General features: G+C 51.7%; 1 protein-coding gene across 2 annotated transcripts in view; it reads right to left on the bottom strand.

Annotated features, from left to right (window-relative positions):
* Positions 1-27,539, bottom strand: part of PADI2 (peptidyl arginine deiminase 2) — a 52,293-nt gene that overhangs the window by 7,001 nt on the left and 17,753 nt on the right. For both annotated transcript variants that reach the window (XM_054436054.1, XM_054436065.2), the window contains 10 exons: positions 21,723-21,784; positions 19,374-19,491; positions 18,216-18,341; positions 12,736-12,914; positions 10,826-10,929; positions 9,956-10,067; positions 8,770-8,877; positions 5,494-5,645; positions 1,933-2,077; positions 1,109-1,202 (listed from right to left, as the gene is read on the bottom strand). In XM_054436054.1, the coding sequence (XP_054292029.1) occupies positions 1,109-1,202; positions 1,933-2,077; positions 5,494-5,645; positions 8,770-8,877; positions 9,956-10,067; positions 10,826-10,929; positions 12,736-12,914; positions 18,216-18,341; positions 19,374-19,491; positions 21,723-21,784 (1,200 nt within the window). The remainder of the gene's footprint in view (positions 1-1,108; positions 1,203-1,932; positions 2,078-5,493; positions 5,646-8,769; positions 8,878-9,955; positions 10,068-10,825; positions 10,930-12,735; positions 12,915-18,215; positions 18,342-19,373; positions 19,492-21,722; positions 21,785-27,539) is intronic.

Below are 27,539 nucleotides of genomic sequence, written 5' to 3'. Positions count from 1 at the left end.
TAGAAGTTGAAAAAGAAAAAAATAGTATGAGGAATTGGCATGGTGTCTCTAACCTGGTTGGTTGTCTCCACCTGATCATCTTTCCCTCTTTCCATGATTAATTCAAATGCAAACTTCATCCTGTCTATGTCTGTCCCAATTATGTGAATGTCTAAACGTAGAAGATAATGTGTCACTCCTGGACTGACAACCACGATGTCTGACCATGCCTTTTGCCCACCAAAGTCTACTTTTCTTCCTGTCCCTAAATTGTATTGTATCTATTTTCTCTCTATCTCCCTTTCTAAAATGCAAGCTCCTTGAATGTGAATGCAGATTGCACATCAGTTTTATTTTCTTTTTCAAAATTTTTATTATAGAGAGGCTGGGTGTGGTGGCTCATGCCTGTAATCCCAGCACTTTGGGAGGCTGAGGCGGGTGGATCACCTGAGGACAGGAGTTCAAGACCAGCCTGACCAACATGGTGAAACCCAGTCTCTACTAAATACAAAAAATTAGCTAGGCATAGTGGTGCATGCCTGTAATCCCAGCTACTTGGGAGGCTGAGGCAGGAGAATCGCTTGAACCTGGGAGGCGGAGGTTGTAGTGAGCCAAGATTTCACCATTGCACTCCAGCCTGGGCAACAAGAGTGAAACTCTGTCTCAAAAAAAAAAAAAAAAATGTATTATAGAGATGGGGCTCTCACTATGTTGCCCAGATTGGTCTCGAACTCCTGGACTCAAGTGATCCTCCTTCTTCAGCCTCCAAAGGTGTTGGAATTGTAGGCACGAGCCACCAGACCCAGCCGCGTGTCAGTTTTCAACCGTTTAACCCTCCACTGGGTCTGGTGCCATTTAAAGTATACACTAGGTCTTGAAGATGTGCTATGCACTGCTGGTGACACTAAGGAGCTATGGGCAGCTCACAGTCCACCCAACAATAGCAAGGGTCACAGGAGGCCAGAGGTGCTTCCCACCATGGCGACCTCACAAACCCCGCATCAGGCCAGACACCCAGGGAAGTGGAGCTGGGTGCTCAGGGACAAAGTGCTCATCTGCCCCACCCTCCCGAGGGTCTCTCTGGGGCCTCCAGCTCGCCACTTCCTGCCAAGTCCCTGTGGCCACTCACCTTTGAACATGATGGCCTCTCCATGGCCGTCCTTCTGCTTCTCTCGGAAGAGCTTGTAGCAGGCCAAGGTGCTGGCCATGAGCAGCAGGAATTTCTGCAAGAGACAGTCCAGAGGGACAGAGTCAGCAGTGGGAAGGCAGCCAATGAGCACGGGGGAGGCCCTGCACTGAGGACCCAGCGCCTTGCCTGCTCATCGCCTCAGGCCTCCCATGCCGAGTGGCAAAGGCTGACGGGGAGGGTGTTCTCTGCTTCAGAGGAATATTTCTCACCTTTCCTCTACCTCAGCAATGTCACCAGGTCAAAGCTCAGAGCCAAAGGTGGCCTTGGACAGGACTTCTCCAAGTTGCCAAGCAGCCACACAATTTGCAGAGAATTTCCAGGGGATGAAGTTGTACCCATAAGAAAATGAAAGAACCTCTTTCCAGTGCCACAGGCGCATACCCTATTTCTCTCTAGAGCATTACCACCAACACAGTAGCCACTAGCCTTGTGTGACTATTGAACACTTGAGCTGTGGCTAGTCTGAATTGAGATGTGTCATATGAGTAAAATCCTTGCCAGATTTTGAAGATTTAGTATGAGAAAAGAATTTAAATCTCTCGTTAATAATTTTTAGGTTGATTATGTGTTGAAATGCTAACGTTTTGGATTTATGGGGTTAAAATTTTACCAGCCACAGCAACAACATGCAAACCAGCTTCCGCCTATTTCCTCCTTCCTTTATGCTGTCCGGTTCCTCTAGCTCTTGCCCTCTGCTGGCAGAGGCTGGTAATATATGGGTTTGCCGCTACCCCATTCACTCCAGCCTCAGGGGGCTAGCTTACCTTTGTGCCGGGGATGGGGACAAAGGACATGAACTCATCCACGTGGCCCACAGTCAGCCAGTCCGAGTAGAGCTCCACGGGTGCCTGCACCTGCTGGGCCTTCAGGAAGTCACGCACCACCTTGGTCATCCTCCGACCACCAGACCTAGAGAAGGGAGGAAGAGGAGTTTCAGTAAATTACCCACCTCACCAGAGGGCCCGCAAGAGGAGTTTGGTCTCTGGGACCCACCTCGGACCCAGAGTGGCATCAGCAGAGAAGTCCCAGGAAGGAGACTAGGTTGGGTTAAGAGACCCTGGTGCAGGCAGTAAGGCGTTTGAGTCCCAGGGGAAAGAAGTAGGTGTTAGCTGCAGCTGTGGCCTGTGTGAAGGGCAGGGAGCCCAGGCTTCAGCCCTCGAGGGTGCCAGTGAGTGTGTGGAGGCCACCTTCTCTGTGCGGGAGTCCCACCTGGCCTGCCGGAGGGGGCTAGGGCACAGGAGGGCTCCAAAATCTGCCCTCATCCACGTGCCTCTTTGCTACATTAACTTCTACTTACTTTAATCTTTTTCTTCCCCCGAGATGGAGTCTTGTTATGTTGCCCAGGCTGGAGTGCAGTGGCATGATCTTGGTTCACTGCAACCTCTGCCTCCCGGGTTCAAGCAATTCTCCTGCCTCAGCATCCTGAGTAGCTGGGACTACAGGCATGTGCCGCCACGCCCGGCTAATTTTTGCATTTTTAGTACAGACAGGGTTTCACCATGTTGGCCAGGCTGGTCTTGAACTCCTGACCTCATGATCCGCCCGCCTCGGCCTCCCAAAATGCTGGGATTATAGGTGTGAGCCACTGTGCCTGGACTTACTTTAATCTTTAATCAATTCAAGAGACACCTCCTCCAGGAAGCCCTTCGTCATTTCTTTTTTGGTTTGTCTGGTTTTTTTTGTATTTTGAGATGGAGTCTAACTCTGTCGCCAGTGCAGTGGCATGATCTTGGCTCACTGCAACCTCTGCCTCCCTGGTTCAAGCGATCCTCCTGCCTCAGCCTCCCAAATAGCTGGGACTACAGGTGCCCACCACCATGCCCAGCTATTTTTCTGCATTTTTAGCAGAGATGGGGTTTTACCATGTTGGCCAGGATGGTCTCGATCTCTTGACTTCATGATCTGCTCACCTCGGCTTCCCAAAGTGCTGGGATTACAGGCATGAGGCACCACGCCTGGCCAGCCCTTCCTCATTTCTAGACTACCCAAGGTCTTCAATCTCTCCATTATCCTCTGAAGATAACCCTAGCTCCTTAGGGTGGCCAACAAATTCCTTTCTGATCTGGCTCCTGGCCGGCCCTCCTCCCTCGCTTCCCTCCCTTCCCCCTGGTTCTGTCTGCTCCAGCCACCTGCTACACTTGCTATCCTTTGGGGCTTTTCCCTTTGCTGTTCCTTCTGTATGGAATGCGCTTCCTTTACAATCTCCTGATGACTACTTCTTAACATCCAAGCCTCAATTTCGTCACGTCTTCAAAAAAACAACAGCTAAGGCACCCCTGTCCCCAGGAATGTTTTACCATGTCACCCTGTTTTATCTTCTCCATTGCATGTATCAGCATTCAGAATTATCTAATTGATTTACTTGCTTCCATGTTTATTTTCTGTACTGCCCTTACCCAATTGTAAACTCCCTGAGAACTGGGACTTTGTCTGTTCTGGTCACGGCTATATCCCCAGAGCCTAGAATAGTGCCTGGCACAGAGTAGGTTCTCAATAAATATTTGTCTTTAAGGGCACCCCCCTGAGCTCCTCGAGGGGGTTCGGGGCCCCTCCCTGGGCTGCCCTGACTCCCTGTCATTCTTTCTATCGTTGTAAGTCCCTCCATTTCATCAGGGTCCATTTGTATATCTGAGACCTCTGCCATCTCCTTCAAGGCAGGGGCTGGGCTTCCTGTTTGGAACCCTGTGCCTGGCACAGGGCGTAGCACTTGCTGGTGCTCAGGAAATGGTTGCTGAGTGAATGAGTGGCCACTGAGTGGAGGGAGAAGGAGGCAAAAGTGGGCAAACAGTCGCTGCCTGTGCCAGTGGCCCCTTGCAGAAGGTTGAGCATCCCATGTGGCTCGGAGGAACCTGGTGCCCAAATCCTTGCTGATCCCATCTGTGCAGCTCCTGGCAGCCCTTTTGTGACGTGAGAACCTAAGGTATTCACTCTCTGCCCAGTGACTGCCCTGACAAGGAAGAATCTGTCTTTTCACTGGCTGGTGGGTCAACTGGGCAGGGAATGAGGAGAATCATGGACAGGCCAGGGAGCCAGGGACTTACATTTCTGGGGCAGGACCATGTCTGCTCATACCTCTTTTAAGTATGGTAGCCCTGAGGATTCATTGGTACACTCCCACTCATACCTGTCAGTTTTCCTTCTCTGGACTCCTCCATCCCTTCCCCAGCTGATTTATTTAATATTTTATTTTATTTTATTTTGTTTTTTGAGACGCAGTTTCACTCTTGCTGCCCAGGCTGGAGTGCAATGGTGTGATCTCAGCTCACTGCAACCTTTGCCTCCTGGGTTCAAGCCATTCTCCTGCCTCAGCCTCCTGAGTAGCTGGGATTACAGGTGTGTGCCACCACACCCAGCTACTTTTGTATTTTTAGTAGAGATGAGATTTCTCCATGTTGGTCAGGCTGGTCTCAAACTCCCGACCTCAGGTGATCCACCCACCTCAGCCTCCCAAAGTACTGGGATTACAGGCATGAGCCACTGCGCCTGGCCTAATTTTTATTGCCAAAGTCTCTCTCTCATCCAGGCTGGAGTGCAGGGCATGATCTCAGCTCACTGCAACCTCTGCCTCCCAGGTTCAAGCAATTCTCATGCCTCAGCCTCCCAAGAAGCTGGGATTACCACCATGCCTGCTAATACTTGTATTTTTAGTAGATACGAAGTTTTGGCATGTTGTCCAGGCTGGTCTTGAACTCCTGGCCTCAAGCAATCTGCTTGCCTCGGCCTCCCAAAGTGCTGGGATTACAGGCATGGGCCACTGTGCCCAGCCTATTTATTTATCTATTTATTTATCTCTGTTGCCCAGGCTGGAGTGCAGTGGTGTGATCTCAGCTCACTGCAACCTCCACCTTCCAGGCTCAAGTCATCCTCTCACCTCAGCCTCCTGAGTAGCTGGGACTACAGATGCATGCCACCATGCCTGGCTAATTTTTGTATTTTTTGTAGAGAAAGGGTTTTGCCATGTTGCCCAAGCTGGTCTCGAACCCCTGGACTCAAGCGATCTGCCCACCTCGGCCTCCCAAAGTGTTGGGATTACAGGTGAGAGCCACCGTGTCCCACCAACCAGCTGATTTATAATCTCATTATACACCTTTCTATTTGGGGAAGAGAGTTGTTTATTTAGTTATATATTAGATCCTAAATCACACAAAGATATAAAGGCTAGCTTGATTTTCTTTCCAAGAGTGTCGGTCTCTTAACAGGAAGTCGTGGGAGGGAATAATTTCCCCAGCCACTTGCTCCATGTGTGAGCAACCCAGGCCACCCCAAAAGAAAAACAGTGACTTCCCCACTCCCACATCCCCTAGCCCCAGCCTGGCTTCTCTTACAGAGGAAAGCTGCTCCCGATGAGGATGCGGCCAAGCGGGTATGTCTTGCCGTTCACGGTCACTGGGGGACTGACCTCCAGGTTTCCAAACGAGTCAAGGCTGGTGACGGATTCAAAGAGGGGCTCCCGGGTCACGTAGCCAAAATCTGGGCCCTAGGCAGAGGGCACACACCTGCATTAGTCTTCTGCAGCCAGGGTCCTCAGCCCCCAAGCCAGCCACCCTCTTTTATCACTTTCAGTCTGGGTCTGTGGGCACTTAGTTTCCAGGCGGGTTGTCCATGGTCTTCCTATGATTAACAAAGAGCAGGGGCCTGGACATGGGGAGGCTGAGTGTGTGAGCATCTCGGTGTAAGTGTGAGAGTGTGGGTGAGCGTGTGAGTGTGTGAGAGTGAGTGTGAGTGTGAGTGTGAATGTGAGTGTGTGGGCATCTGCATTCCTGTGTGTGCCTCTATTTCCCAAGCACAGATACATGTTGGTGATTTCAGAATTAGTTCGCATTTTATGCTATGCACTTTCAGTTTCCCCATCTGTCTTTTTTTTTTTTTTTTTTTTTTCTGAGATGGAGTCTTGCTCTGTCGCCCAGGCTGGAGTGCGGTGGCATGATCTCAGCTCATTGCAACCTCTGCCTCTCGGTTCAAGTGATTCTCCTGCCTCAGCCTCCCCAGTGGCTAGGATTATAGGCTAGCACCACCCCTGGCTAATTTTTGTATTTTTAGTAGAGATGGGGTTTCACTGGGTTGCCCAGGCTGGTCTCGAACTCCTGACCCCAAGTGATCCACCCACCTTGGCCTCCCAAAGTGCTGGGATTACAGGGGTGAGCTACTGCGCCCGGCCCGTTTCCCCATCTATAAAAGAGGTACCAGATTAGGTAACCCGAGGAAAGGGAGCAGCTCGTATTATTATTTCCAGAGATTTGCTACCCTCTGCGCAGTAAGAGAATTTTGCATCCTGACCCATTGCATGTGACTTCTGGCATCTTCCTGCAAAAGGAATATACTTCCCTGTCCAGTGTCAGACTTGGTCACGTGACTTGCTTTGGCCAATGAAATGTGAGCAGAAGGGATGCATGCCAGTGAACAGCAGAAGCCGTAGGAACCCCCACGTGTGTCTGCCAACACTTTGACTTCTCCCTGTGCTAGGAGAATGGCATTTCCCAGACCAGGGCTGCTCCAGCACCTTGAGCGCTAGAGTGAGGAAGGCATAAAGAAGCAGAGTGGCAGACCACCAGCAGCAATCAACATGGAATGCCAGCAAGACACAGGCCTTGCTGTTGTCAGTCATGGAGATTTCGGGTTGGTTTGTTACTTGGTGAAGCTGACCAATACATGCAAAAGTGGCAGCTATGAATATACATGCCGTCTCAACCCAGGCTCAACCTGCCAGACTTGCCACTGAGCCCAGAGGAAGCCTCAGAACCCTTCTTCACACAGAACTCCAAAAAACTGGAGTTTGCACACAAGACATAACCCCACTGGCCCCTGAATTTTAAGATTCCTCTCATGGCTTTTGGGGTACAGATATAGGAATCTTGTCTGGGAGCTTGCACTGGGGTTGGGATGAAGCTTGCCTGACAAAACCCAGTGGAGTAGGAGGATGTGGCTTATCCTGGCTCAGCTGAGAGGCTCCAGGGACAGCTGAGCCCATGGGGTAGATGGCAGCAGCTTAGCGTTTTCTAATCTTGGGGCCCCAGCTGGCAACATGGCAGCTTGCCGAGGCTGGGGTGTTGGGGTTCTGCAGCACCATACAGGTGGGCAGGTATGCAGCACAAAGCCGGGTCTGGCCTGGGCCTCAAGGAACAACAAAGCCTGGGGCCTTGGAACCAGGCCAGCCTGGAATACTGAAGGCAGGTGGTGACCTGGAAAGGCCTCGCTTCTCATGCGTGTGGCAACTGCTGCTGTGGTTGGTTTGACTCTACTCATCATAGTGTTAGGGAAAGTGGACAATAAGCTCACTGAGGACAGGGCCCGGGGAATGATAACCATAACAACAGCTAATAATGATCATTATATCAGACATGGCACTGATGCCTCATACAACGCCTTCAATCTTCACAACATTCTGTGAGACTGATATCATTTCTATCCCCATTTTAGATGAGGAAACTGAGGCTCGTGGAAGGTAATTGCTTGCCCAAGGTCACATGGCCGCTAAGAGGTGCAGTTAGGACTCAAGACCGGGTCCGCCTGACATTCCAAAGCTCTGTGCTGACACCATTGGCTCTAGCGTCTCCTTGTGAACAGGGCACTGGGTAAGGAATGTGGGGCAGAACAGGTGTGAACCTGGCACAGGGTCAGCTCTGGGCAGCCCTGGCGTCTGACAGGAATGCTGTCCTGCGTGTGACCTTGGGAAAAGTCCCCTGATCTATTCCAGTCTCTTGTTTCATGCCCTGTTCAAACCTCCCCCAGCCTGTTCAGGGCAGAAGAGTGCAGACAAAAGAAAGATTGATTTCGGTTCTGCCCTCACACACTAGGTTGTTGAGGGCCTAAAAGGGGAGTGAGAGCGGCTTCCAGAATGGGAGGAGTCAGATGGCTTAAAAACAAACAAACCAACAAAGAAACAAAAAACATGGCCGAGTACAGTGGCTCACACCTGTAATCCCAGCACTTTGGGAGGCCAAGGTAAGCGGATCACCTGAGGTCAGGAGTTCGAGACCAGCCTGGCCAACATGGTGAAACCCCATCTCTACTACAAATACAAAAATTAGCCAGGCGTGATGGTGCATGCCTGTAATCCCAGCTACTTGGAAGGCTGAGGCAGGAGAATTGCTTGAACCTGGGAGATGGAAGTTGCAGTGAGCCACTGCATTTCAGCCTGGGTGACAGAGCAAGACTCTGTCTCAGAAAACAAAAACAAAAACACACACACACGCACCAAAAACCATAGCCTCAAGGTGCTGATGAACTTGGAAGTTGGAACCATGACTTTTGACAATCGCACAACTATGTTTTTTTCCTCTTTGAAACTTAACTCATTTTGCTGCAATTTGGAGGGGAAGGGCAGCAGCAGGGGCCAGGGCCTCTGGAACTAGGTCTTAACTCTACTTCCCTTGGTTCCCATTTCCTACTAGAAAACTCCCCATGTTTTGGGAAAACATCAGTTATCAGAGCAGGAAAGGACCTCAGAGGCAGCTATCCCAAGTGACTCATTTTGCAGAGGAGAAACAGAGGCTCTGGGCAGCAGACGAATGTGTCAAGGCGGCCCAGGGTCTCCTGACCACTCTGTCTTATGAGAGTCCCCAGGATCATCCTCCACCCCCAAGTGGCCCTCAGCATCTTACCAGGAGCTCCTTCACAGGGAAGTCCTTCAGGTTTCCATCTCGGGGGGAGTCCAGCACCACGGGGAAGCCTTTGTGGGGGGCCTCGATGTAGCCAAACTCAATTTCATCCTGCAGGGACACCAAGGAGAGCTGTTAGACGAACCCAGGGGACAATTTGTGCACACGGGCAGAAAACTCGAGAAACACAAGAGCACGAAGGAAAAAGAACATCTGTCTTGTTCCCCATCTCCTGGTCCCCCATCCTCCTCCCTCACACTGATGACGGCAGCACAGGTGTCCACAGGCAGTCTCTGCACATCACAAGCAGGTTTCTTACCGATATCAGCCCCATTTTTTTTTTTTTTTTGAGACAGGGTCTCACTCTGTTGCCCAGGCTGGAGCACAGTGCCATGATTATGGCCCACTGCAGCCTCAAACTCCTGGGCTCAAGCGGTCCTCCTGCTTCAGCCTCTGAGTAGCTATGACTACAGGTGTGCACTACCATGCCAGGCTAATTTTTAAATTTTTTTTGTGGAGACAGGGTCTTGCTAGCTATGTTGCCCAAGCATGTCTTGAATTCCTAGTCTCAGGCAATCCTCCCACCTCAGCCTCCCAAAGTGCTGGGATTACAGGTATTATCCACCATGCATGGCCTAGACCTCATTTTAAAAAACACAATAACCAGGCGTGGTGGTGCATGCCTGTAGTCCCAGCTACTTGGGAGGCTGAGGTGGGAAGATTGCTTAAGCCCGGAAGGCGGAGGTTGCAGTGAGCTGAGATCACGCCACTGCACTCCAGCCTGGGTGACAGAGCGAGACCTCGTCTCAAACAAAACAAAACACACAAATAGCAAGCAGCATCCTGAATATGTTTTCTGCTGAGTAACAACTTAACTTGAAGCACATCCTGTATCCATATTGAGAGATTGGCTTCATCCTTTTTAGCGGTTGCACAGAACTTCCGGGAAGGCTGTTACTCAGTCCTCCACAGATGGACATTTAGGTTGCTTTGCAATCTTTTGCTACTACAAGAAGCAGCACCGTAGTGCACTTGTATGTTTATGTCTTTGTGCACATGTGCAGATATGAGCTGACAGAAGAATCCCCATCTGCAGAGCTGCTGGGTGCCAGGCAGTTTGCATGAAGCCGACTCTTCTTTGCCTGACCCTGGGGCCATGTCCTTCCCGGCCTGGACCTGGGCTCCTCACCTGGATCCAGCGATCGCCTCGGTTTAGGTACTGGAAGCAGATCTTCAGCTCACAGTTGGTTTTCTCCACCAGGTTCTTCACCTCTTTCAGGAACAGGTAATTATCCTTCATGCTGAGAAGTTGCGGGAAGAAGAGGCCAGGAGAAAGGGTGAAGAGGGGCCAGAGTCATCTCCCTGAGATGGTGACAGCAGCTGGTATCTCTGGGCTGTGCTGGGCAGATCAGTCTACACCTGTGCTCACGGCCACCTTTATAAAGGCCGCTGCAATCAAAGGCCAAGTAAACCCACCCACTCATGTGGCGTTTGTCAAGGTCATGAACAAATAAAATGAGGAGAGGAACTCTCACCCCCACCTGTCCCAATGCCTTACGCCTCTGACTCCACAGATTTTCAAATAAGAGCTCTGCCTGGCATGAAGATGCGATGGATGTGAAGACCCCAGGGGTCCCTTTTGGGTTGCTAGCCATCTAATCACAGGCACTTTTTCCTTTGGTTCTCATCTTGCTGTTGTGGACCTGGCTCATAATAGGTGGTCAATAAAAGTCTGTTTAATGAATGAGTCAGATGAGCTGCATTTCCACTGCATAGGAGGTTGCTAACTGCCTGGTAGGGGGTTAAGCAAGAGACCAGAATGGCAGCTATTTTTTTTAGAGCATACCCTGTGTGCTGGACCTTGGATAAATGCTTTGCCTGCTTCGTCTCATTTAATCCTTACAGTGACTCTACGATGTGGGCATTTCAGAGAGGCCAAGAGAGTTGCTCAAGGTAACACAGTGGTAAATGACGGGGCCAGGAACTAGACTCATGTCCATCTGACTCGGCTCTTGGCCACTCTGCCACGCTGCCTCTCCGGGCTGGGGTCACCCCTTACCAGCACACAAACACCGACACGGGAGGCAGGATGTTAGGGGTCATGATCCACGGAGCAATCCGGAATATCACGGTGTCCGTGAAGATGGGCGTCAGGGGAATGTCCTGGGTGTGGGAGACAAGGCGTGGGGGATCAAAAGGTCTTGTCAGGTGCTTTCTTTGCCTGCCTTTCAAAGCGGGTGAAACTGATGACAGTGAATACATTTCCTGAGTACTTGCTGTGCACCAAGCCTGTGCTAAGTACTTTCACATGTGCCAATTCTTTTCTGCCTTCCGACCACCGCAGGAGGTAGATACTGCTATGATCCTCCCTTTTCAGATGGGGAAACCAAGTCACAGGGCTGTTAACTGCCCAAGGTCACATGGTTGGTAAGTGGTAGAGCCAGCCGTGTGCTTGACCACATGGTAGGATTTACACCCAGGCAGTCAGCTGCTGATGTCACACTCTTAACCACTGTCCTATCTTGTCCCATCAAACTTCTCTTCCTGAAATCGCCCCACGCAACGGCTGAGCCAGCCCCCCACCTTCCTCTGTTTTTGCCCTGGGCACCTTGCCCTTTTCTGTATGTGGGCATTTTAGTGTTGTTTTGGGTCAGTTTTGCTATGTCCAGACTGTTTTGTTTTAAGGAATGGTCAAGCAGCTTGCCTGGAACCCAAGGGAAAGTGAGGTCTGATTCCAGGGTTCCTTTGTGGGGCTGGCTTTCAAAAGATACAGGAAATGGACCCCATCCTTGGTGGGGAGGTGCGGTGGTGGTGGGACTGTTGCACGGCTTGCCTTGCTTGCCGTGGTCTGCCTTTTGAGTCTCTGCGGGTGCCTGAGAGATCCTGGGGGTCAGGCTGCCCTGGGCATGGGTGCCATAAGAAGACCCATCCCCGTCCCCTATCCTGTTAGCTTTGCCTTTTCCACTTCCCAGGGAGCTTGAGGGTGCTTTGTAAGGAGAACTTTACAAGTTTGGATGCTCACAACCACCCCCGGCAGCAGAAGCTTTTGGATGTTCTGTCTTACAGTTGGAGAAACTATGGCAAATTACCCTTAACTAAGGAAATTAACAGGAAGTTTAATTCATTTGCCTGGTGTCTCGTGGTGGTTGCAACAGAAGTTGAACCTGGGCCGTCTGCTGCCAGGGCTCATTCTCATATATCTCAGCTAGATCCAGCCTCACCTTTCTATAGCACCCATTGTATCCTTTCCCAAAGTGGCCCGGGGATAAAAATGAGGGGCTCTTGTGTTTGCGAGAGCAGCCAGGTCCCTCCCTTTTTTTCTGAGTGAAACAGGGTGGGCCTGAGAGGCTAGGGTCTGGGGACGAAAGGTCTTTGTGACAGAGATTCTTGTGAGCACAGCACGCCCTCAGTGAAGGGGGCTTCTCTAGAGGGACAGGACCTCTTCTCCTCATCCATCTTCTCCTCAAAGCAAGAGCAAGACTGGCTGAGATGCCTGGCCCCAGGGTAGGGCACAACCTGAAACTGGGATTTGGGGTTCAGCCTGCAGTCAGAGTTGGTATAACCCACAGCTGGGGGAGGGGTCAGAGTGGGCAAGAAGTACAAAGCGTGCAGAAGGTGGTCAGCAAACCCCACCTGGGTGGCTGCTTAAAGCCTTGCACTAATCAGCAGGACTCTGGGCCTTAGACCTAGGCAGGGAGCAGGGCAGGCCAGGACACAGGCGTGGAGTGTGTCAGAAAACATTGCCCACAGGGAATCCATGGGGAGCAGGAGCAGCAAGGAGCAGCAGGAGCATGGCTCAGAGGACCCTGGCAGCCACGTGCAGGCTTTGCAGGGGGCATCAAGGTCTCCCAGCCTGGACCCACCCGCTTGGCGCTTTGAGCAGGTTGGAGCATAGCATGGGCTCCTAGGAATGGCCCACTAGTAGGAGACCCACCCTGGCCCCCTGTGGTGGAGGCCTGGAGTCCTCACCTGGGCCATGTACTCCAGCAGGCTGACATGGATGGAGACCAGGCCTGAGAAGCCCTCGTCGGGGAAACAGAGGCCTTCCACGAAGAACAGCAGCTCTGCAGAGCCACCCGTGTACTTGACCACATGGTAGAGCTTCCGCCGGCCCAGGATGTGGATATAGCGTTGGCCGAAGAACGGGTCTGGAGGGAAAAGGACCGACGTCAGACTCCCACCCGCATCCGAAAGAGTTCGGTGGGGTGGGATCACTGATGGGGACAAAAGGGCAAAGTAACTTGTCCTCTAGACAGAGAGAAAAGCACAAGCAGAAAATGCCACCAGAATGGCCATGGCTAGGTTGTCATCTTTGTCTCAGCACTGCTGTGTGCTGGCTGTGTGGCGCTTCGCCAGACAGTCACCCTCTCTGGCTTTTGGCTTCCCCATCTGTAAAATAAGCAAGCTCTCTCGTGAATGGCCGATAGGATATTGCCAGCTGAGCAGTTAGTGGTGTCAGGGGAGGATATAATTGTTTCCATTTCACAGATGAGGAAACCGATCCCAGAAAGGAGGAGTGGCTTGTCCAAAGTCAGACAGCCAGTAAATAGCTGAACTGGGACTCAGATTCAAGTCGAATTCTGAATCCCGAGCTCTCATCCCCTCTGTATAAACAAACCATAAATGTGCCCATTATACCAAAAATTCCCTCCATATCATGGAAGCTGTGTTGGTGTAAAGGCCAGTGCATGGGCTGTTCATTTTTGTGGCTGGGCGGAAAGGCAGGTTCCTCCAGTGCTCCTGCCCTCCTGAAAGCTCCCAGTTTGACTTGTGCTGTCCCCTCTGCCTGAAACAATCGTGTCCCTTCTTCCTTCAGGCCTTAGTTTGTGTCACTTGCAACAATCCAGCCCAGATCCCCCAGAGACAAAGCCAGGGGCTCTGTTTGGAGCTCCCACAGCCACCTGCCATCTCCATCACGGTCTTTTTATGTTTGTTTATTTATTTATTTATTTATTTATGTTTTTGAGACAGATTCTCGCTCTGTAACCTAGGCTGGAGTGCAGTGGCATGATCTTGGCTTACTGCAACCTCTGCCTCCTGGGTTCAAGCGATTCTCCTGCCTCAGCCTCCCAAGTAGCTGGGATTACAGGCGCCCACCACCATATCTGGCTAATTTTTGTATTTTTAGCAGAGACAGGGTTTCGTCGCCATCTTGGTCAGGCTGGTCTCGAACTCCTTGCCTTAAGTGATTTGCCTGCCTCAGACCCCCAAAGTGCTGGGATTACAGGTGTGAGCCACCACACCCGGCCTCATCACAGCCTTTTTAAATGTGGGTGACCTGTGCAAGGGTAGAGACAAGCCCAGTGGGGCCCAGGGCCTGCCTGGCACATGATCATGTTTAACAAATGTCTACTGAACGAACCAATGACTCCCACATTCCCTGTGGAAGAGACCAAGGGGGAATTTTCAGGCAGATTGAAAGCACATGAATCAGGCAAGGACCTTCGGGGAGACAGAGGTGGTCCAAATGCAGCCTCTCTAAGAGCAGTGCTCAGCTGATGATAAGATGGAGCAGATGTGGGAAGCATCATAACGGCGGCTATGGGTGAGATCCAGTCTCGTTACTTGCGGTAGGGTGGGGAGGGCAGAAGAGGCACGGTGGGAAGCATTTGAGCAGAGGAAGACAGCCTTTGAGATGCCCTTGCGGGGTGGCAGAAATGGGTGTGTTGGGAAGAGGAGATACTTGCATTGGTAAAGGCATGGAGGTAGGACCCTATGCAGTTCCAGAAGGAATTTCTTTATGCCCTGTAGAGCTGGAAGGGCAGAATCAGCCTCAGCTTAGTGCTTTCAACGACAATGATAATGGTTAATGACCAGATGCTCAAGGGTTAGAACACAAAACCTGAATAGCCTGGCACAAACTAGGTGCTTGATTAAAATGTGTGAAACAAGTGGATGAACCGCAAAGCCAGGGCTTGGGATGGCTCCTCTTATGGGACAATGTGCCGAAATAGACCCTGATTATAAATCTCACTAAGGGTGCTTCCCTTAGTGGTTATGACTTCCAGTGTCAGAGGGACCTTGGTTTAAATACTTCTCTGGCTTTACAAGCTATAAAACCTCAGGGAGCCGGGTGCAGTAGCTCACGCCTGTAATCTCAGCACTTTGGGAGGCTGAGGCGGGCGAATCACGAGGTCAGGAGTTCGAGACAAGACTGGCCAACACAGTGAAACCCCGTCTCTACTAAAAATACAAAAATTAGCCAGACATGGTGGTGCGTGCCTGTAATCCCAGCTACTTGGGAGGCTGAGGCAGGAATATCGCTTGAACTCAGGAGGCAGAGATTGTGGTGAGCCAAGATCGCACCACTGCACTCCAGCCTGGGCAACAGAGCGAGACTCCATCTCAAAAAAAAAAAAAACAAAAAAACAAAAACCAAACCTCAAAACCTCAGAGAATTCACTTAACCTCCCTGAGCCTCAGTTTACTCATCTGTTAAGTGGGAGATAATGATACCCACACCACAGGGTCAATGCAAATGACACAGCCTCAGTAACTTCAGTAACCTCAGTAACCATGGGTAACCATCAGTAACACTGCTTGGACCTGTATTACGAGGATGTGAAGGAGTTTTCATTGAATAGTTTCCGAACAGAAGGCAGGGAAACCACGTCCCACCTCATCCTCCCTTGGGAGGGAGGAGTCCAAGAAATGAGGTGGAAAAATTCAGATACTGTAAGTCCCAAAGAATAGAAAGTGAGGTCCTGCTCACCCAGAAACAATAGTGTGCACCCTGCAGCCCTGTCACTCAGTAGATTCAGATAGATTGGCATCATGAAAACATTTTCCTCCAGGCACTCGGGCCCTCCCACGCCCACAGGCCCCAGGCTGCACTTGAACTGATGCTCAGGGGAGAGTCAGGCTTAGAAGCCAACTTGTCCTGGCAGAAGCCACACAGCCAAAGCTTTCCCAGGGCTCAGAGCACCTGGGGGGGCTCCACCAAGGTCTGGGGTAGGAACAGGGATCTGGCTGGGGGTGGTGGGGCAGGTGGAGGACACATTCTAGTCCGTCTGCCGGCAGCTTTCTCCCTCCTGATGTGGCCCGTGGCCTGTGATTCACAATGCACCTCTATTCTGGGCTGCTTTCTGACAGTTGGGGCCAGCTCCGGGCGGACTGATTTCTTGGTAGGAACAATTCAGCCATTGTCCCCAGGAGCCTCCTTACCCTGTCCTCCATCCCTGGCTCGGCACAGACCCCACACTGAGCGTGGCCAGCTCTCTCTGCAGGAACCAACAATGCCGCTCTATTGAGTGGTCCTCGTGCTTTGAGCTGGGCCCACTGACCACCATGACCTCTCTGCCCCAGGCATTGGCTGGCACGTGGTTTGCCTTAATCTTTCTAGCTACTTTGGAATGACTCCACTTTCCAGTGAGACTCCTTGATAGTGTGACCAGCTGATTTGGTTTCCCTAGGACTGAGGGGTTTCCTGGCATGAGGAGCCCTCAGTGCTAAAATAAGGAAAGTCCTGGGCAAACTGGATTACCATATCCTTGTATAAAGAGGTAAGGCCCCAGTGCTTGGTGTTTTGGGCAGAATTTGAGGCTAAGGCCGTCACCAGGTCCTCCTAGGAGCACTGAAGCCTTCTGTCCACTCCAATCATTGTAACTAACAGTCATCATCATAATCTCAACAAAAGCCATAATTGCCATTTATAGAGAGCTTTCCAAAGGCCAGCTACTGCACTCAGTGCCTGACACACCTTCCTCATTAGATCCCCACCACCATCTGGGACACCCGGGACAGGTGGAACTCTTACTATTCCCATGCCACATCAGAGATGAGCACCCCAAGGCTGGGGCTGGTAAGAAGACTTGCCTGGACCCAGAATTGTAGCTCCCTGACTCCAGCACTCCCTATAGGCGTCCTTCAGTCTCCAACCCAGACCCCTGGTCTTGGGGAGAGCTGGTCTGACCCTACCAGGACATCTGACATTCGCTCATCCACAGGGGTACCTGGAATTTGACATAACTCCAAAGTGTTTGCCTGGAAGAAAAAGAGACTGTGCTCCTGGTCAATTATCTGTCGTCCTTTGCTTGTGTGTGTGTGTGTGTGTGTGTGGCTAAGAGTTTTCACCCAGTGTCAGCATTATTGGGAAACTGTCTCTTCTGGGTCCCCACTGTCTCAGTCATGGCTGCTCCCCACGGGATGTGCAGCCCAGATAACAGGCTCCAAGGGACTTTCTCAAAGCCCTTGTGATAGTAGTTCCTCTTTTTTCTTGTCTGCTCAGGGCCCATCTTAGATGGCAAGTGACGGGGAGGGATGAGATTATGGAAACAGACCAGTCCACTCCCTTTAGCAAAAAGAAGAAACTTCTAGATAACGTCCAGACATCATTATTTGCAACAGGTCTCATGTCATGACACCAAGGTCAAGAGGCCGAGGTTGAGGTCCTGCTTGCATCCCTCCTGCTCCCACTGGTGACCCCAACCTCCATGACAACCCTGGCCTGGACGGTGTAAACATCAACATCTCCGGCCCCCTGCGGCAGCGGAGCCAGCCTGACTCTGGGCACATTCCAACCTGTGTGAGGTCACTGCTTGGAGCCCAGGGTGGATCAGAAGGAGGACTGGTATTGGGTGGCTGCTGACCACTGCCATCCTGGCTAAATATTTCCCTGATGTGAGGGTCCAGGGTCCCTACTCACCTCATGGTGAGTGCTCTGGATCTAGTGGGCCTGTCTAGAGGTGGGTCCAGGGGTGGGCCAGAGATCCTGGCCCCCCTAGGCAGCTGGGCATGCAGAAGCCCCCACCTCTACCACCCCACCCCACAACTCGCCTTGTACCATGGCAAATTGCAATGCCAACTATTTTGCTGAGGGAGCTTTTAAAATACATACATCATTATTGTGACAGTCCCTTGCATAAAACCCTCTAATGGCATTCCATTGCACTCAGAATAAAATCCAAACCCAGTCTGCATGCTCTGGCCCCTGGCCTGGCCTCACAGACGGGGTGAGGCAGAGCTGGCAGCTATGAGGACTAGCTCCAGGGCAGGAGCCTGTGCCCCACACAGCGGGGGCCCAGGACACCTGTTGCCATCGAGAGGAGCAAGGGGTCAACTCTTCGAGGGTGCCCACTGCATCTTTAGGGGGTCTTTGAAAGTCAGAGATGGCAGAAAATACCTGGAGGTGGTGCCTGCCCTGCCTCAGGTATCCTGAAGGTGACATGACTCCAGAAAAGAAGTGCCCAAATGCCCTTCCTCCCCTGATTCGTGGGGAGGAAGGGCCTCTGGGTTCTACATAGACTCATGTCACTCCAGACTCCTTTGAGAGGAGGAGCGATGTGCCCCCATGGAGTCTTTCACGGGACAACAGCATTGCCATGTTACAATCACCCAGAGACCAATCCAGGTCTTTGCCAGGCACCTGGACCTGTGAAGGCCACAACTGCTAAGGGGAGGAGGGTAGGTGGCTAGAAAGGTCTGGGCTGGGCTGGGCTGGGGTCACTCACTCTCCACGTAGAACACGCCCACTTTGTCTGAGTCTGACATGGAAATGTACAGCACTATCTCGTATCCGGCAGGGAGGCGGTCCGGGCCTTTGGTCCGCAGGATCATCTGGGACATGTCCTTGAGATCTGAGGGACAGGAGGTGAGAATGAAGAGATCTGCTGCTGGAGTCTCAGCTTCCCAATGCCTTTTACTTTGATAATCAGGAAAAAATCCCCATGGATGTGTATAATGGAAACTATAGAAAAGCATAAAGAGGCCGGGTGCTGTGGCTCACACCTGTAATCCCAGTGCTTTGGGAGGATGAGGTGGGTGGATCACTTAAGGCCAGGAGACAAACACCAGCCTGGGCAACATAGCAAGACCCCATCTTTACAAAAATAAAAAAATTAGCCATGCATGGTGGCATGTGCCTGTAATTCTGGCTACTCAGGAGGCTGAGGCAGGAGGATGGCTTGAACCCAGGGGGTTGAGGCTGTAGTGAGCTATGATCATGCCACTGCACTCCAGCCTGGGCAACAGAACAAGGCCTTGTCTCAAAAAAAAAAAAAAAAAAAAGAAAAGAAAAGAAAAAAACAAAGCAAAGCATAAAACAGAATGAAAACCAGTTGTCATTTCCAACACTGGAGATCATTAACTTTTTGGGAATTTCCTTCTGGTCTATTTTCTTTTTATCCTTCTTCTTTTTTTTTTTTTTTTTTTTTTTTGAGACAGAGTCTTGCTCTGTCACCCAGGCTGGAGTGCAGTGGCATGATCTTGGCTCACTGCAACCTCCGCCTCCTGGGTTCAAGCGATTCTCCTGCCTCAGCCTCCTGAGTAGCTGGGATTACAGGTGCATGCCACCACACTCAGCCAATTTTTGTATTTTTAGTAGAGATGGAGTTTCACCATATTGGTTAGGCTGGTCTTGAACTCCTGACCTCATGATCCACCCACCTGGGCCTCCGAAAATGCTGGGATTACAGGTGTGAGCCACCACGCCTGGCCCTTGTCTATTTCCTATGGTTTTGCCTTCAGCTTTAAGCAAGAGTGGGTATTTGTGTCCACCATCCCCAGGAGGCCTGAGTCCACACCTGCCTCACCCTCAGCCCAGCCCAGGACTGGGCATGAATCTTTTCACTCCTCCCATCCTACCCCCCAAGTGTAGGGTCTTCTGGCACCTTCCTTGCTGTAGACCTTCTCATCACGGCAGTCCTCCTTGGGCAACCAGGGTGTCTCTCGGTCACAGTTCACCAGCAGGATGGCCCCCTGGCCCTCGGGGCCCCAGGTCCAGGATGCCTACAGTGGCAGGAAGAAAGGTCAGTGCCCTCTTCTCTATGCTTGTATAGACCCCATGGGACACTGGAGAGATAGCCCCAGGATGACGGTAAAGAGTAGCCGCCACCCACTGGGGCAGCTGTGACCTGGCAAATGTGAATCTCAAGACTGATGTCCACAGAGGACGAATGTTGGCATCAAAGGCAAGTTCAACAGAGGCACAGAGACAGGAAGGGCCTCCTGTCTGGTGCAGCTGGTGTCTGGCGTGGGTGGAGGCAGGGAGGTGGAGGCTGGCCAGAGAAATGAGCAGACAGACATTCTACCATGGGTCCCGAGGTCCCTAGGGGAGCTCAGGAGGAGACGCCTGGATGGATGACACCCAGCTGTTTCCAGACACGCTCCTAGTGCTCCAAATAGGACCTGCACGGTGCTCCACTTTCTACACTGCAGCCAGAGCACTACTAGAACAAACTCGGGCCAGATTGTGTTGCTTCCCTGCTTTAAGCCAGGTCAGAGGCTCCCGGTTGAGTTAGCATGAAGCCCTGATTCCTCGCTGTGGCTTGGAAGGCCTGGTGAAACTTGCCTTCCTCTCTATCTCATCTCCTCCACCTTGCCCCTCGCTCACTCTGCCCCACCCATCCCGTCGCCTTTCTGCTCCCAAAAGACTCAAGCTCCCAGGCCTTTGCCTATGCCAGTCCCTCTGCTCCTGTCCTGCCCCTTTCCACCCGGCCCACTCTACCCCTCCTTGGTTACGGCATAACTGTCTCTTCTTCCTGGAGGCCCTTGTGATTCTCTAGGACAGAGCAGCTTCCCCGGGTCCACACCTGGCACTGTACACATCCTTTTTGGGAGGATTTAGGACAACTGTGATGACACAGCCATCCACAACACTCCATATTTAAAGTGGACCATGGGCTCCTTAAGGCCAGGGCTGTGTTTCTCTTGTTCTTTCTGCATCCCCTGGGCCTGACCCACTCCTGGGATGTAAAAGATGCTCAGCAAATATTTATGGGATGAGTGAAGAAAATGTGAAAACTTCACCGGCCCAGATTTAAAAATTCTGGCCAAGTTCAGGCTCATGGGGATTGTGTGACTTTGCCAAGACTGCACAGCCCCTTGGGGGAGGTTGGAAGCTGTCGCCCTGGGGCTTCTGGGCCTCAGAGGGCTCTGTGGAGTTCATTCTCATATGGCTTGGCCATAGACTCAGAGAATGAGCGTGCAGGGCTGGCCCTGGTCTCAGGCAAGCCTTGCTTGCAATCCTAGGAGAAGGGACTCCCCCACATGGCTGAGAACCCTCTCCTGACCTGCAGAGAGTCAGGGGAGCAGGCTGTTAGGACCCAGGCTTCTCATCAGGCTGTGTTTATTTTACTTCGTAAGTACCCCTCTATGTATACTTTACCCTAGGCTTCAGAGTGGTATTATAAAAGTCACATATGCCCATGGCAAAAATTGAGATGATACAGAAGGGCAGAAAATGCAAAGCAGTTAGAAGCAATAGCCTGAATGTACATAGAGCAAGACTGATGGAGCCTAAAAACTAGGTTGAGGGAAAAGTACAAAACAGAATGAGATGGAGAACACCATGCTGTCTGCACAAATTAAAAATACATGCACACCAACCACACCACATGCCTCCTGAGAGTCACCAGAGCAGAAAGAGACATATTAAACCCAGCAAAATGGTCCTCTGTGGGGGAGCAGAACGGGAGTGGGGAATGCAAAATAAAAGAAAATAAGTAAATGAACAAGGGAACAAATCAATGAATGGTGAATGAATGAAAGAATAAATAGAAAGAGGAGAGGGGCTGTGCATGCACCAGCAGAGATAATACCGCGCCTGGAACTGAGAATGATGAATGCGACCCTCTGTCCTGAGGGTCTGTCTCCCCCACCTCCCTAGTCTTAAAAGAACAGGCAAAATAATAAGAGCAAATGCCTTCACAGCGCTTCCTCTGTAGCGGGCACATTTATCCTTTCCAACAGTTCCATGAACTGGGCGTCCCCATCATGGGATGGAGAAACTGAGACTCAGGAGCCTGCTCTGTTGCCATCTCTAGGAGACGCCTGAGCTCCTCTGTGGGTTCCGTCATTGGTATGCTGTATGTCTGGAAGGCTGTGTTGGGCCTCGGTCTCCTGAGCTGTGAAATGGGAATTGCCTGCTTGGTGGGAGAACCATGGCTGCCTGCGGGATCTGGGGCTGTGCCCTCGGAAGCCCCGGGTTCAGGATGGTGCCTGCCCTGATAGCTAGGTACCTTCTTTGGGTTGTTCTTCTCCACCACGCCATCCCGGTCTGCGTCCACATCCAGGGAGATCTCTGGGGAGAAGAGACATGGGTGAGTTGCTGAGCTTGCCAGGCAGGGCGGGGCAGGGGCAAGAGGAAGACCTGTGGGATTTGGGTGCGTCTCAGCCATACATTTGGTCATGGGAAAGGGAGGACCTCGCTGACGTCATCTTATGCAACCCCCTGCCTCAACATCCCACTACCCACTGGAGACTGTCAGCAGACACTGTGTGGACTTCGTAGCTTACGGCTGCAAGAGCTGCCATCGGGGAGGTCTGGGCCCTCCCACCACTTCATTGTTCTGGCTGGGGGTTGGGGAACGATCCTCGCTGCACAGATCTGGATGCCTCAGTTCAGAGGTGAAGTCGCATGCCCAAGATCACATAGGGATGCTAGCAGAACTGGGGTACACAGTGCGGTTGGTCTGATTCATAGTTCATATTCTGAAAACTTAACAGGCATAGCATTCCCGAACTGCCTTTCTCAGTCTACCCGGGCGTGTGCATAGGTGTGCACACGTGCACCTGTGTGTGTCTCTTTCTCTCCCAGAACTTCCAGTGGTCTAGATCCCACCTTCAAGGACTGAGGGTTTTACTGTGGGTGGGAAGCTGTCTCTAGCCCCTCTTGGTCTGAGGGCACCTGTGAGTCCAGTTGGAGGATCCAGGGCCAGGCCCCCACTTATCCCTTCTCTTGGTAAAGGGACCTTCAGCATCCCTAGGCCTGCCATGGGGACAGGCTTGGTGGAGACTGTAGGGAAGTGAAAAGGTTTAGTATCAGACAAGGTGGGGTTTAGACCCTGGTTCTCTGCTTATAAGCTGTGTGACTTTGGGCAGGTTAGAGGACCTCTCTGAGCCCCAGTTTCCTCACCTGTAACATGGGGCCCTTCCTGGTTACAGCAGATGCATTAGCTGCAATGGAAGGCATTACTGACATTTTTGAGCCAAATAATTCTTTGTGTGGGGGCAGCCTGTGCATTGTAGGATGTTTAACAGCACACCTGGCTTCTACCTACCAGATGCCAGTAACATCCCTCCCAGTCGTGACAGCCAAAAATGTCTCCGGATATTGTCAAATATCCCTTGGGAGGCGAAATTGCCTTGAGTTGGAGACGGACGGGGTCGAGTAGGGATATGGTTGGGAAGGTGTTGGGAGTGTCACACACATGACATGTGCCGGTTCCAGGTCCCCAGAGCTGCCTGAGTGGGCTCATCTCACGCTGAGCATGACTTGGACCTGGTGGGCGCTGGGTGGTAATGAATGCATTCCTGGTTAGTCCCCTTGGCAGGCACACCCTCTGCCTGGAGGGCATGGAAAGGAGGGTCCTGGCACACGAAGTGCACTGATGTCACCCTTCTCTGGGCCAACCCAGCCCAATTGAGTCCAGAGATCACATTCAGGTCCTCCCTTTGCCTATAGCCTGCATACCCTAGGCCTGCGTGTGACTTTTCCGGTCTAGAAGGAGGCTGCAAGGGCGCCTGGCCCTTGAGAGAGGCAGCCCTCTGTGTCCCAGCCTCTGCAGTCCTGCGGTGAGTTAGGTGCTGTAAGGCATAATTTGTAACCTCCTCCCTCCGATCACATTCACTCCACATTTCACTGCTGAGGAGCTACTGTGCTCCAGGAACTGTACTAGGCAATGGGCAATGGAGGCACAGCACCTGCTGTCAAGGCATCCACAGTCCCATGAGATGAATAGCATTGCTCCCGTTTCACAGGGCAGCAAACCTGGGTTCAGAGAAGCCACTTGTCAGCAAATCGGGCTGGTAATCTGGGAGGCCGGTGCAGGATAAGGACCCCAGGGGAAAGAAGGGAAGGCGGTACCACCAGGGGCTGTTAAAGAGCCTGGGGTGCAGGGGCAGGAATAATACTGGTTTTGGCTCCTGGACCTTTGTGAACTTTCCAGCTGGTCACGCCCAGTGAATGCTGCCTTTAAGGGAGCTGGCTTCCTGAAACTTCTCCCTAGGAAGGAGCTGCAGGTCCAGCCTCTTTAGGGAGCTACTCTGTCCTTTTCAAGGTAAAAATTTCTCCCCTGCGGGCATCCTGCTCTGCAGCTACACAGCGTTTTCTATGGCGTGTTCTCTCGGCCACTCCAGGGGAGGAAAGACCACCCCCACACCCTAACGATACAGATGAGGAAACCCAGGCCCCCAGCAGGAAAGTGACCACCAGAGTTCCCAGAGCGCAGAGCCAGGCTCTCAGCAGGGCCTCGGACTCCAGCTGCCTGCTCTCTGCTGTTCCCTGCAATGAACCCAGGCTGACTTCCCTGCAAGCTGTTTCCAAAAGCCCAGCCCAAAGTCAAAGACACAAGACTTGCTCCCTTGAAGGTCATTCCCAGAGGAAGTGCCCATTTCCCCACCTTGGCAGCCCTGCAGCCTTCGTCTCTAGGCTGTAAGGTGACATTACATTGGGACTCCTTGTGGCAGGTCCATTAAAGCAGTGGGGCCATGGGCTAGGAGAGAAATTATGGTGCAGTCTGTACTGCTTTATTTCATTATGAATTCTTAAATGTAAACATTTTATTCATGTAGTATTTGGACATAGTGCAAACAAAATCAAATAAAATAGTAACACACTGTTTCTAAAGAAATACAGCAGTTCCTTGTCCAGCCCTTCTTCTCAGCTGCCTGAGGCAACCTCCCTAATACTAAATACTCACGCTTATTGCGATTTCCTGATTTACTGAATTCAGTCAGGTTTCGTTACCTTCCTGTTATGAAATGTGGGCATTTTACAGTGTGGCTCCCTTATCGTCCTCCCAGCCTCTCACAGGGCTTCATAACTCATCTCTGGTGACCCATGACCTGTCCCCATAATCCACTGAAATGACCTTCTGGCCCCTTCACCCTCAGAGACCCCCCACCCCGTAGTCATGCCCATGGGACTTCGCCCCTGCAAGGCTTCCCCCAGTGTCTGATTTAACTAGATTCCAGTGGGATGCTGCAGGTAGGGGCAGGGAACAGGGCTGGTGTGACCTGCCCAGAGCATTGCCTCTTGGGATGGCTCTGCCTTCCCGAGAGGGAGGAGGGAAAGGGCCTCTGCTTCAGGGCCTCCAGGCTCCAGATGACATTTCCCAGAGGCTCTGGATCCCACCTCAGTTCCCCAGAATAGCCCCAAGGCGTCAGGTGGCTCCTGGGTGTGGGGCAGATTGACGGGAAATGTCACTAGGATTGGGTTCAAGGCAGTCTGCCCTGAGAATGAAGACACTGAGGCCTCAGCTGTGACCGAGAGGCACAAGCATTTTGGAGGGTCGCCAGAGAGTGGCAGGGTGCCTGGCCTTCTTGCCTTACTAAGCAGCTTGAGATGTTACGAGAAGGAAGGACACCCTCCCCCACAGCCAATCAGGGCAAGTATCCCAGCCTCTGGGGAGAAGGCATAGGGTCAAGCCCCTTAAGTTGATGTTAAAATTTTTTGAGGCCCGAGTATGTGTACTCCTTCCACTGCCAGGACCTCAATTATGGTGGGATTCTTCCTCCCTCCCCACACCTCACCTCTCGCTCTCCCCAGTCCCTCCCAAAAAAAGGAAGTCTTTGCAAATCAACCCTAACCAGGGTCTTGAAGGTCCTTAGGGATTAATTAGCTCAAACCCCTCATTTTATAGTTTGTAAAAAGTGAGTCCTAGTGGGGGTGGCTACTTGTTAAGGTCACACAGCAAGTCCTTGGCAGGATTGGGACAAAGACCCAGAGCCTGATTTGGCCAAAGGAATCATGAATTTGTTCCCAAATCCCAGGAGGAAGACGGAGAGACCATACGTTTCTTTAACTTCACCCAGGCAGAGAGAAAATGTGGCCACCTCAAGAGCAAGGGAGAAAAGCAGATGGAGCATTGACTAAGCACCCACTCTGTGCCAGGCCCTTCGCACACAGCATCCCACTGAATCCTTGTAAACGCCATGCAAGGCTGCTCTGTGAAGCGCATTTTATAGATGAGGAAGCCAAGACTCAGGGGGATGATGTGACTTGTCCAAGGTCACAAGCTGGCTGGAGGGGGCAGAGAAAGATCTTAGGCTTAGTTCTGTCTACTCTGAAGCCAAGGCTCTTTCTGCTCAATGTGGACTCAGGATAGGACCAGGGTGAGAGAGATTCAGATACATTTTTGTGCCCAGGGGACAGTCCCAGCATCTCGAGATATTGGGGGGGGGGGGGGCTTGCCTCTGAGGCGCTGCCCCTGAGTGATTGATTACTCAGGATGAGGGGCTCAAGGGCTCCTGGGGCAGATGCTCGAGAAAAGAGAAGACCTAGAAGGGACAGAGAGAACAGTGGTCCCCAAGGGAAACCAGATTTTCACCAGGGTCTCTGTTGGAACAGGAAACAGAAGTTCAGTGGGGTTAGTTTCTCATAAAGCTTTGTTTTTGCAATTGAATGACTGTCTTTTATTCTGTTTTTTGTTTTGTTTTGTTTTGTGTTGTTTTTGAGACAGAGTCTCACTCTGTCGCCGAGGCTGGAGTGCAGTGGCACTGTGTCAGCTCACTGCAACCTCTGTCTCCTGGGTTCAAGCAATTCTCCTGCCTCAGCCTCCCGAGTAGCTGGGAATACAGGCGTCCACAACCATGCCTGGCTAGTTTTTATATTTTTAGTAGAGACAGGGTTTCACCATGTTGGCCAGGCTGGTCTTGAACTCCTGACCTCAGGTGATCCGCCCGCCTCGGCCTCCCAAAGTGCTGGGATTACAGGCATGAGCCACCGTGCCCGGCCATGACTGTCTTTTATTCTGAGATTTTGCCTTGCCTATTTTTTCAGAGTTAAAATGATGGTGATAGTTGATAGCAATTTTTTTTTTTTTTTTTTTTTTGAGACAGAATCTCGCTCTGTTGCCCAGGCTGGAGTGCAGTGGCACCATCTTGGCTCACGGCAACCTCCACCTCTTGGGTTCAAGCAATTCTCAGCCTCCTGAGTAGCTGGGACTACAGGTGCGTGCCACCACGCCCAGTTAATTTTTGTATTTTTAGTAGAGGTGTGGTTTCGCCACGTTGGCCAGGCTGGTCTCAAACTCCTGACCTCGTGATCTGCCCACCTTGGCCTCCCAAAGTGTTGGGATTACAGGCGTGAGACACCGTGCCTGGCCACAGATTGTTTTATTAATGTATTTTTTTTTCTTTTTTTCGCCAAGCATCAAAGTTGTTAGTGTTCTCATTGTTTGGGGGGTGGGGGGAGGGGACATTTGATTGGCCCATGGAATCTAAATATCTGGAACTTGTGGCAGTTAAATAAATAATTATTAACAGACCTCGGAAGAATGAACTCAGTCACTTGTCATGGGCACATGTGGCATCTTTTGGGACTCAGCCATGCCGCCAACTCTGAGCGGGCTTCCTCTAAGCACAGCTTTGTCATCTCCTAGTGAGGTGGAAAAGTCCAGTCCTGCCTCCTTATAGACCCTTATTTTGCCATCTATCCTATGTCTGTCTTGCTTTGGTGGAAGTCTTGTTAATGGTGCAGTCAGCCTTCTGGGATCATCCTCATTTGACAGGTGTCAGGCCCCTGCCCTTCCTGCCCCCGTCCTCAGGTGTCCCTGTCTCAGTGGGATTAGGTTTCCTCAGGGACTGTCATCTGAGACTGCCTGGATGCTGTGTGCATGCGAGGTTCACACACGTGCCAGGGCTCAGTACAACCCAGGAGTCTTTGTTGATCATCTGCCACCCTCACCAAGGTCATCCTGAGGTTCCCTACCCCAGGGCTGGGTACCTCCTTGGGGCAGAAAGAGGGACAGGGGGACCAGCAACCAAGCCCATTTGGGAATTAGCCAAGAATGAGAAGGGCCCTGCTGCTAAGCCTGTTTAAGCAGCTGAGAGCA

The sequence above is a fragment of the Pongo pygmaeus genome, chromosome 1 (assembly GCF_028885625.2).
Source record: "Pongo pygmaeus isolate AG05252 chromosome 1, NHGRI_mPonPyg2-v2.0_pri, whole genome shotgun sequence".
Classification (NCBI taxonomy): domain Eukaryota; kingdom Metazoa; phylum Chordata; class Mammalia; order Primates; family Hominidae; genus Pongo; species Pongo pygmaeus.
Note: the sequence above shows the minus strand (reverse complement) of the source record. Positions and strands in the feature narration are given on the sequence as shown.